The sequence below is a fragment of the Salvelinus alpinus genome, chromosome 3 (assembly GCF_045679555.1).
Source record: "Salvelinus alpinus chromosome 3, SLU_Salpinus.1, whole genome shotgun sequence".
Classification (NCBI taxonomy): Eukaryota; Metazoa; Chordata; class Actinopteri; order Salmoniformes; family Salmonidae; genus Salvelinus; species Salvelinus alpinus.
Window position 1 is genome coordinate 101,015,685 of NC_092088.1, and position 12,275 is coordinate 101,027,959.

Sequence of the window (12,275 nt, forward strand, 5' to 3'; positions counted from 1 at the left end):
GGACAGAAAATGAATGAAACACAACTGGCTGGATTAAACAGAGCAGAGCCTCTGTCTCGTAAGGACAGAGAATGAATAGTTGTGGCACCTTGGATACATAATGAGGGGAAACAACCCAACAAAACACACTGTGGTGGGACGACACACACACACACACACACACAAAGATAACCTAGTGGGATGACTGAAACACACACACACAGACACAAAGATAACCTAGTGGGATGACTGAAACACACACACACAAAGATAACCTAGTGGGATGACTGAAACACACACACACAGACACAAAGATAACCTAGTGGGATGACTGAAACACACACACACAAAGATAACCTAGTGGGATGACTGAAACACACACACAAAGAGAACCTAGTGGGATGACTGAAACACACACACACACACACACAAAGATAACCTAGTGGGATGACTGAAACACACACACACAAAGATAACCTAGTGGGATGACTGAAACACACACACAAAGAGAACCTAGTGGGATGACTGAAACACACACACACACACACAAAGATAACCTAGTGGGATGACTGAAACACACACACACAAAGATAACCTAGTGGGATGACTGAAACACACACACAAAGAGAACCTAGTGGGATGACTGAAACACACACACACACACACACACACACACACACACACACACTCTGGTGGGAAAACAGACAACAGAAACAAATGGAAAATGTTTGTTAATTTGTCAGCCAACCGACAGGTGCATTATTCAGAAGTAGCTAAAGATGGAAACCCAATGAGTCAGGCAAGAAGTTTATCAGACTGAAACAACAATTTAACAAACTCCAAAGGGCTGACCACCTGCATACAGAACTAAATAAAATACATCTCTGTCACAAAGCAAAGGGCTGACCACCTGCATACAGAACTAAATAAAATACATCTCTGTTACAAAGCAAAGGGCTGACCACCTGCATACAGAACTAAATAAAATACATCTCTGTTACAAAGCAAAGGGCTGACCACCTGCATACAGAACTAAATAAAATACGTCTGGACTGGTGTTACTACACTGACAAGGCTGTAGGACTGGTGTTACTGCACTGACAAGGCTGTACGACTGGTGCTACTGCACTGACAAGGCAGTAGAACTGGTGCTACTGCACTGACAAGGCAGTAGGACTGGTGCTACTGCACTGACAAGGCAGTAGGACTGGTGCTACTGCACTGACAAGGCAGTAGGACTGGTGCTACTGCACTGACAAGGCAGTATGACTGGTGTTACTGCACTGACAAGGCTGTAGGACTGGTGCTACTGCACTGACAAGGCTGTAGGACTGGTGTTACTGCACTGACAAGGCTGTAGGACTGGTGCTACTGCACTGACAAGGCAATAGGACTGGTGTTACTGCACTGACAAGGCATTAGGACTGGTGTTACTGCACTGACAAGGCAGTAGGACTGGTGTTACTGCACTGACAAGGCAGTAGGACTGGTGTTACTGCACTGACAAAGCAGTAGGACTGGTGCTACTGCACTGACAAGGCAGTAGGACTGGTGCTACTGCACTGACAAGGCTGCAGGACTGGTGCTACTGCACTGACAAGGCTGCAGGACTGGTGCTACTGCACTAACAAGGCAGTATGACTGGTGTTACTGCACTGACAAGGCAGTAGGACTGGTGCTACTGCACTGACAAGGCAGTATGACTGGTGTTACTGCACTGACAAGGCAGTAGGACTGGTGCTACTGCACTGACAAGGCAGTATGACTGGTGTTACTGCACTGACAAGGCAGTAGGACTGGTATTACTGCACTGACAAGTCTAGTGGTATGTTATGGATCTATAGACAGACTGTAGTCTAGTGGTATGTTATGGATCTATAGACAGACTGTAGTCTAGTGGTATGTTATGGATCTATAGACTGACTGTAGTCTAGTGGTATGTTATGGATCTATAGACAGACTGTAGTCTAGTGGTATGTTATGGATCTATAGACATACTGTAGTCTAGTGGTATGTTATGGATCTATAGACTGACTGTAGTCTAGTGGTATGTTATGGATCTATAGACAGACTGTAGTCTAGTGGTATGTTATGGATCTATAGACAGACTGTAGTCTAGTGGTATGTTATGGATCTATAGACAGACTGTAGTCTAGTGGTATGTTATGGATCTATAGACAGACTGTAGTCTAGTGGTATGTTATGGATCTATAGACAGACTGTAGTCTAGTGGTATGTTATGGATCTATAGACAGACTGTAGTCTAGTGGTATGTTATGGATCTATAGACAGACTGTAGTCTAGTGGTATGTTATGGATCTATAGACAAACTGTAGTCTAGTGGTATGTTATGGATCTATAGACAGACTGTAGTCTAGTGGTATGTTATGGATCTATATACAGACTGTAGTCTAGTGGTATGTTATGGATCTATAGACAGACTGTAGTCTAGTGGTATGTTATGGATCTATATACAGACTGTAGTCTAGTGGTATGTTATGGATCTATAGACAGACTGTAGTCTAGTGGTATGTTATGGATCTATAGACAGACTGTAGTCTAGTGGTATGTTATGGATCTATAGACATACTGTAGTCTAGTGGTATGTTATGGATCTATAGACATACTGTAGTCTAGTGGTATGGTATGGATCTATAGACAGACTGTAGTCTAGTGGTATGTTATGGATCTATAGACAGACTGTAGTCTAGTGGTATGTTATGGATCTATAGACATACTGTAGTCTAGTGGTATGTTATGGATCTATAGACAGACTGTAGTCTAGTGATATGTTATGTATCTATAGACAGACTGTAGTCTAGTGGTATGTTATGATCTATAGACAGACTGTAGTCTAGTGGTATGTTATGGATCTATAGACATACTGTAGTCTAGCGGTATGTTATGGATCTATAGACAGACTGTAGTCTAGTGGTATGGATATATAGACAGACTGTAGTCTAGTGGTATGTTATGGATCTATAGACTGACTGTAGTCTAGTGGTATGTTATGGATCTATAGACAGACTGTAGTCTAGTGGTATGTTATGATCTATAGACATACTGTAGTCTAGTGGTATGTTATGGATCTATAGACAAACTGTAGTCTAGTGGTATGTTATGGATCTATAGACAGACTGTAGTCTAGTGGTATGTTATGGATCTATAGACATACTGTAGTCTAGTGGTATGTTATGGATCTATAAACAGACTGTAGTCTAGTGGTATGTTATGGATCTATAGACAGACTGTAGTCTAGTGGTATGTTATGGATCTATAGACAGACTGTAGTCTAGTGGTATGTTCTGGATCTCTAGACAGACTGTAGTCTAGTGGTATGTTCTGGATCTATCGACAGACTGTAGTCTAGTGGTATGTTATGGATCTATAGACAGACTGTAGTCTAGTGGTATGTTATGGATCTATAGACAGACTGTAGTCTAGTGGTATGTTATGGATCTATAGACATACTGTAGTCTAGTGGTATGTTATGGATCTATAGACAGACAGTGAAAATACTGTACATACTCGCACATAGGCAAAGTGTGAGTTTATCATGATATATTTTTTTTATTATTGGAAATACGTGAGCATTTTTTGTAAAACATTTGCTAATTCCACAGATGAAAACGTAAAAGTCCTCAAACTGTTTCTTAGTTCTTTCTCTTGTTAGGGTCAGGGTCAGGGTTTCTTAGTTCTTTCTCTTGTTAGGGTCAGGGTCAGGGTTTCTTAGTTCTTTCTCTTGTTAGGGTCAGGGTCAGGGTTTCTTAGTTCTTTCTCTTGTTAGGGTCAGGGTCAGGGTTTCTTAGTTCTTTCTCTTGTTAGGGTCAGGGTCAGGGTTTCTTAGTTCTTTCTCTTGTTAGGGTCAGGGTCAGGGTTTCTTAGTTCTTTCTCTTGTTAGGGTCAGGGTCAGGGTTTCTTAGTTCTTTCTCTTCGATCTGACAACTACATCAAAACAGACTCTCGTCTCAAACAAAACCTTCACCGTGACTCTTCCCTTACAAACCACACTTCACTCCAGTATTGTTTTCTTTACAAGACCCACGTGGGCATGAGTGTTGGTGAAGGGGAGTTAACCACCTAAATAAAATACAACAGTTACAAGCAGCAGCAAAGTGAAGAAGACGAGGACGATCAGAGGAGGACAGTCACGTTGGAGATTAGCCAACTGTTAAAAACCCCAAACAAACCCAGACTCTCATTCATGCTATTGTTTGCCTCATCCGTCCCTCCCTCTTCTGTTTGCCGTGTGGACGCCGAGGCCCGTGTGGACGCCGAGGCCCGTGTGGACGCCGAGGCCCGTGTGGACGGCGAGGCCCGTGTGGACGCCGAGGCCCGTGTGGACGCCGAGGCCCGTGTGGACGCCGAGGCCCGTGTGGACTCTGAGGCCCGTGTGGACGCCGAGGCCCGTGTGGACGCCGAGGCCCGTGTGGACGCCGAGGCCCGTGAGGACGCCGAGGCCCGTGTGGACTCCGAGGCCCGTGAGGACGCCGAGGCCCGTGTGGACCCGAGGCCCGTGTGGACGCCGAGGCCCGTGAGGACGCCGAGGCCCGTGAGGACGCCGAGGCCCGTGTGGACGCCGAGGCCCGTGTGGACTCCGAGGCCCGTGTGGAGGCCGAGGCCCGTGTGGACGCCGAGGCCCGTGTGGACTCCGAGGCCCGTGTGGACTCATGGCAGAGATAAAAATACTTCCCTTCCTCACTCCTGATTCAGACTGCCGTTCCTAGGCAACAACAGCGAAGGGAGGGGATCAAAGCATCGGCACGGCGATGTGTGTGTGTGTGTGTACGCTCTGTGTGTGTGTGTGTGTACGCTCTGTGTGTGTGTGTGTTTGTACGCTCTGTGTGTGTGTGTACAGCCACCCAGTCCCTGTACGGTACTCACTTATTCTGCATCATGTTCATGATGACCCAGTCGCCAGGGTAGACATTCTTCCCAATGAGGTCCTTGAACATGATAAATGTTTCCATCAGGAAATCCTACGAGAGAGAGAGAGAGAGAGAGAGAGAGAGAGAGAGAGAGAGAGAGAGAGGGAGAGGGAGAGGGAGAGGGAGAGGGAGAGGGAGAGGGAGATGGAGAGGGAGATGGAGAGAGAGAGAGAGAGAGAGAGAGAGAGAGAGAGAGAGAGAGAGAGAGAAAGCATTAGCGATGAAGCCTGCTATTCTCAGGCCCGGGAAAAGATCAGAGGAACAATCTGAAATGAACCGTGATGATGGTTAAGGTTATAGACCCAGAGGAAAGGAGAAACAGGGCATCAAATTAGGTTCTGTCAGGTTAGGGTGCTTATAGACCGAGAGGTCTGAGTAGGGGGGAGAGGAAAACTGAAAACTAGCTGTCATTGACAGAGAGGTTTGGAACTCTTTCTTATTGGTCTATTAACTAATGTCACCAGACAGGCCGAAACTCCATCCCACCAAAACAGGCTGTTATTTCAGTCGGTCTTTTCAAACAGCTCACTACACTAAAAGGGCAGTTTCATTATTTCCACAGTAGCATTTCAACCTCATAGTGTGGAAATATATCTAGAGCCTTCAGGAAACTATTCAGACATGTTGACTTTTTCCACATGTTGTTACGTTACAGCCTTATTCTAAAATGGATTATATCGCCCCTCAATCTCAAATCTAATCAAATTGTATTTGTCACATGATCTGGATATAGGTGTAGACCTTACAGTGAAATGCTGACTTACAAGCCCTTAACCAACAATGCGTTAAGAAGTTAAGAAAACTATTTAAAGTGTTAACTAAAAAAACTAGATAACAAAAACAAAAAAAAGAGAAGAAAAAAAAAGTTACAAATAATTTAATAGAATCAGTAAAATAACATTAGCGAGGCTATATACAGTAGTGAGGCTATAACAGTAGAGAGGCTATATACAGTAGAGAGGTTATATACAGTAGAGAGGTTATATACAGTAGAGAGGTTATATACAGTAGAGAGGCTACAGTATACAGGCTATATACAGTAGTGAGGCTATATACAGTAGAGAGGTTATATACAGTAGAGAGGTTATATACAGTAGAGAGGCTATATACAGTAGAGAGGTTATATACAGTAGAGCGGTTATATACAGTAGAGAGGCTATATACAGTAGAGAGGCTATATACAGTAGAGAGGCTATATACAGTAGAGAGGTTATATACAGTAGAGAGGATATATACAGTAGAGAGGCTATATACAGTAGAGAGGCTATATACAGCAGTGAGGCTATATACAGTAGTGAGGCTATATACAGTAGCGAGGCTATATACAGTAGTGAGGCTATATACAGTAGAGGCTATATACAGTAGTGAGGCTATATACAGTAGCGAGGCTATATACAGTAGAGAGGCTATATACAGTAGAGGCTTTATACAGTAGAGGCTATATACAGTAGAGAGGCTATATACAGTAGAGAGGCTCTAACAGTAGAGAGGCTCTATACAGTAGAGAGGCTATATACAGTAGTGAGGCTATATACAGTAGAGAGGCTATATACAGTAGAGAGGCTCTAACAGTAGAGAGGATATATACAGTAGAGAGGCTTTATACAGTAGAGAAGCTATATACAGTAGTGAGGCTATATACAGTAGTGAGGCTATATACAGTAGCGAGGCTATATACAGTAGCAATGCTATATACAGTAGCGAGGCTATATACAGTAGAGGCTATATACAGTAGTGAGGCTATATACAGTAGAGAGGCTATATACAGTAGCGAGGTTATATACAGTAGAGGGGCTATATACAGTAGAGGGGCTATATACAGTAGAGGGGCTATATACAGTAGAGAGGCTATATACAGTAGTGAGGCTATATACAGTAGAGAGGCTATATACAGTAGAGAGGCTATATACAGTAGAGAGGCTATATACAGTAGAGAGGCTATATACAGTAGAGAGGCTATATACAGTAGCGAGGCTATATACAGTAGATAGGCTATATACAGTAGTGAGGCTATATACAGTAGAGGGGCTATATACAGTAGAGGGGCTATATACAGTAGAGGGGCTATATACAGTAGAGAGTCTACATACAGTAGGGAGGCTATATACAGTAGGGAGGCTATATACAGTAGCGAGGCTATATACAGTAGATAGGCTATATACAGTAGTGAGGCTATATACAGTAGAGAGGCTATATACAGTAGAGAGGCTATATACAGTAGAGAGGCTATATACAGTAGAGGGGCTATATACAGTAGAGAGGCTATATACAGTAGAGAGGCTATATACAGTAGAGAGGCTATATACAGTAGATAGGCTATATACAGTAGCGAGGCTATATACAGTAGATAGGCTATATACAGTAGTGAGGCTATATACAGTATAGAGGCTATAACAGTAGAGGGGCTATATACAGTAGTGGCTATATACAGTAGAGGGGCTATATACAGTAGAGAGGCTATAAAAGTAGCGAGGCTATATACAGTAGAGAGGCTATATACAGTAGAGTGGCTATATACAGTAGAGAGGCTATATACAGTAGAGAGGCTATATACAGTAGAGAGGATATATACAGTAGAGGCTATATACAGTAGAGGCTATATACAGTAGAGGGGCTATATACAGTAGAGAGGCTCTATACAGTAGAGTGGCTATATACAGTAGAGAGGCTATATACAGTAGAGAGGCTATATACAGTAGAGAGGCTCTATACAGTAGAGTGGCTATATACAGTAGAGAGGTTATATACAGTAGAGAGGCTATATACAGTAGAGGGGCTATATACAGTAGAGAGGCTATATACAGTAGTGAGGCTATATACAGTAGTGAGGCTATATACAGTAGTGAGGCTATATACAGTAGAGAGGCTATATACAGTAGAGAGGTTATATACAGTAGAGAGGCTATATACAGTAGAGATGATATATACAGTAGAGAGGCTATATACAGTAGAGGCTATACACAGTAGAGAGGCTATACACAGTAGAGAGGCCATATACAGTAGAGAGGCTATATACAGTAGAGAGGCTATATACAGTAGAGAGGCTATATACAGTAGAGGGGCTATATACAGTAGAGAGGCTATATACAGTAGTGAGGCTATATACAGGAGAGAGGCTATATACATTAGAGAGGTTATATACAGTAGAGGGGCTATATACAGTAGAGAGGCTATATACAGTAGCGAGTCTATATACAGTAGCGAGTCTATATACAGTAGCGAGTCTATATACAGTAGAGAGGCTATATACAGTAGAGATGCTATATACAGTAGATGGGCTATATACAGTAGATAGGCTATAACAGTAGAGGCTATATACAGTAGAGGCTGTATACAGTAGAGAGGCTGTATACAGTAGAGAGGCTATATACAGTAGAGAGGCTATATACAGTAGAGAGGCTATATACAGTAGAGAGGCTATATACAGTAGAGAGGCTATATACAGTAGAGAGGCTATATACAGTAGAGAGGCTATATACAGTAGAGATGCTATATACAGTAGAGAGGCTATATACAGTAGTTGTTATCTGTCTGGTACCAGTCGACCCACTTGTGTTATGAGACGTGGCTGGTTCTCTGTCTGGTACCAGTCGACCCAGTAGTGTTATGAGACGTGGCTGGTTCTCTGTCTGGTACCAGTCGACCCAGTAGTGTTATGAGATGTGGCTGGTTCTCTGTCTGGTACCAGTCGACCCAGTAGTGTTATGAGATGTGGCTGGTTCTCTGTCTGGTACCAGTCGACCCAGTAGTGTTATGAGATGTGGCTGGTTCTCTGTCTGGTACCAGTCGACCCAGTAGTGTTATGAGACGTGGCTGGTTCTCTGTCTGGTACCAGTCGACCCAGTAGTGTTATGAGACGTGGCTGGTTCTCTGTCTGGTACCAGTCGACCCAGTAGTGTTATGAGACGTGGCTGGTTCTCTGTCTGGTACCAGTCGACCCAGTAGTGTTATGAGACGTGGCTGGTTCTCTGTCTGGTACCAGTCGACCCAGTAGTGTTATGAGATGTGGCTGGTTCTCTGTCTGGTACCAGTCGACCCAGTAGTGTTATGAGATGTGGCTGGTTCTCTGTCTGGTACCAGTCGACCCAGTAGTGTTATGAGACGTGGCTGGTTCTCTGTCTGGTACCAGTCGACCCAGTAGTGTGATGAGATGTGGCTGGTTCTCTGTCTGGTACCAGTCGACCCAGTAGTGTCATGAGACGTGGCTGGTTCTCTGTCTGGTACCAGTCGACCCAGTAGTGTTATGAGACGTGGCTGGTTCTCTGTCTGGTACCAGTCGACCCAGTAGTGTTATGAGACGTGGCTGGTTCTCTGTCTGGTACCAGTCGACCCAGTAGTGTTATGAGATGTGGCTGGTTCTCTGTCTGGTACCAGTCGACCCAGTAGTGTGATGAGACGTGGCTGGTTCTCTGTCTGGTACCAGTCGACCCAGTAGTGTTATGAGACGTGGCTGGTTCTCTGTCTGGTACCAGTCGACCCAGTAGTGATATGAGACGTGGCTGGTTCTCTGTCTGGTACCAGTCGACCCAGTAGTGTTATGAGACGTGGCTGGTTCTCTGTCTGGTACCAGTCGACCCAGTAGTGTTATGAGACGTGGCTGTGATCCAAGCCACCTTCACCCACTATAAATCTCAGAGAAAGGCCTGTCTTAATCACAGTGATGTCTTGCCATACCAGGGACTGAAGCAGAGTCCCGTAGACAGGGACTGAAGCAGAGTCCTGGAGACAGGGACTGAAGCAGAGTCCCGGAGACAGGGACTGAAGCAGAGTCCCGGAGACAGGGACTGAAGCAGAGTCCTGGAGACAGGGACTGAAGCAGAGTCCCGGAGACAGGGACTGAAGCAGAGTCCCGGAGACAGGGACTGAAGCAGAGTCCCGGAGACAGGGACTGAAGCAGACTCCTGGAGACAGGGACTGAAGCAGAGTCCCGGAGACAGGGACTGAAGCAGAGTCCCGGAGACAGGGACTGAAGCAGAGTCCAGGAGACAGGGACTGAAGCAGAGTCCCGGAGACAGGGACTGAAGCAGAGTCCCGGAGACAAGCACTGTATATTTGGTCACATATTGTTACGGGAGCGACGTAGGAGATGGGAAGAAGGTACGGGAAAGGTTTATTAGCTGACGGACATGAAACGGAACAGGAACAGCGTCTGGACAGGAATACATAAAACAATACGGAACAACGCGGAACAAAGGGAACACAACTAAGGAAACAGGAAACAGGGGGTAATCAACAAAGTGAAGGAGTCCAGGTGAGTCCCAACGAGCGCAGCTGCATGTAATGTTGGTAACAGGAGTGTATGATGGGTAGCCTGGCGCCCTCGACCGCCAGGGAGAAGGAGGAGGCACGACAATATTTACTGATGAACAACACCCAGGCAAAGATATTGTTTCTAAAACAATAAAACATGACGGGAAATAAACTCAGGATGACTTCAGTCATATGAGCTGAACACTGTAGACTGAACTAGGTAACACTGTAGACTGAACTAGGTAACACTGTAGACTGAACTAGGTAACACTGTAGACTGAACTAGGTAACACTGTAGACTGAACTAGGTAACACTGTAGACTGAACTAGGTAACACTGTAGACTGAACTAGGTAACACTGTAGACTGAACTAGGTAACACTGTAGACTGAACTAGGTAACACCGTAGACTGCACTAGGTTACACTGTAGACTGAACTAGGTAACACTGTAGACTGAACTAGGTAACACTGTAGACTGAACTAGGTAACACCGTAGACTGAACTAGGTAACACCGTAGACTGCACTAGGTTACACTGTAGACTGAACTAGGTAACACCGTAGACTGAACTAGGTAACACCGTAGACTGAACTAGGTAACACCGTAGACTGAACTAGGTAACACCGTAGACTGCACTAGGTTACACCGTAGACTGAACTAGGTAACACCGTAGACTGAACTAGGTAACACCGTAGACTGCACTAGGTTACACCGTAGACTGAACTAGGTAACGCTGTAGACTGAACTAGGTAACACTGTAGACTGAACTAGGTAACACTGTAGACTGAACTAGGTAACCCTGTAGACTGAACTAGGTAACACTGTAGACTGAACTAGGTAACACTGTAGACTGAACTAGGTAACACTGTAGACTGAACTAGGTAACACCGTAGACTGAACTAGGTAACACCGTATACTGAACTAGGTAACACCGTAGACTGCACTAGGTTACACTGTAGACTGAACTAGGTAACACTGTAGACTGAACTAGGTAACACCGTAGACTGAACTAGGTAACACTGTAGACTGCACTAGGTTACACTGTAGACTGAACTAGGTAACACTGTAGACTGCACTAGGTTACACTGTAGACTGAACTAGGTAACACTGTAGACTGCACTAGGTTACACTGTAGACTGAACTAGGTAACACTGTAGACTGAACTAGGTAACACTGTAGACCGAACTAGGTAACACTGTAGACTGAACTAGGTAACACTGTAGACTGAACTAGGTAACACCGTAGACTGAACTAGGTAACACCGTAGACTGAACTAGGTAACACCGTAGACTGAACTAGGTAACACCGTAGACTGAACTAGGTAACACCGTAGACTGAACTAGGTAACACCGTAGACTGAACTAGGTAACACCGTAGACTGCACTAGGTTACACTGTAGACTGAACTAGGTAACACTGTAGACTGAACTAGGTAACACTGTAGACTGCACTAGGTTACACTGTAGACTGAACTAGGTAACACTGTAGACTGCACTAGGTTACACTGTAGACTGAACTAGGTAACACTGTAGACTGCACTAGGTTACACTGTAGACTGAACTAGGTAACACTGTAGACTGAACTAGGTAACACTGTAGACCGAACTAGGTAACACTGTAGACCGAACTAGGTAACACTGTAGACTGAACTAGGTAACACCGTAGACTGAACTAGGTAACACTGTAGACTGAACTAGGTAACACTGTAGACTGAACTAGGTAACACTGTAGACTGAACTAGGTAACACCGTAGACTGAACTAGGTAACACCGTAGACTGAACTAGGTAACACCGTAGACTGAACTAGGTAACACTGTAGACTGAACTAGGTAACACTGTAGACTGAACTAGGTAACACTGTAGACTGAACTAGGTAACCCTGTAGACTGAACTAGGTAACACTGTAGACTGAACTAGGTAACCCTGTAGACTGAACTAGGTAACACTGTAGACTGAACTAGGTAACACCGTAGACTGAACTAGGTAACACCGTAGACTGAACTAGGTAACACTGTAGACTGAACTAGGTAACACTGTAGACTGAACTAGGTAACGCTGTAGACTGAACTAGGTAACTCTGTAGACTGAACTAGGTAACACTGTAGACTGAACTAGGTAACA

At 44.5% G+C, this 12,275-nt stretch overlaps 1 protein-coding gene across 1 annotated transcript in view; it reads right to left on the bottom strand.

Annotated features, from left to right (window-relative positions):
• The window catches only part of dock1 (dedicator of cytokinesis 1), an 800,130-nt gene that overhangs the window by 251,323 nt on the left and 536,532 nt on the right, over positions 1-12,275 (bottom strand). The window contains exon 29 of the mRNA XM_071394671.1: positions 4,864-4,958. Coding sequence (XP_071250772.1) covers positions 4,864-4,958 — 95 coding nt within the window. The remainder of the gene's footprint in view (positions 1-4,863; positions 4,959-12,275) is intronic.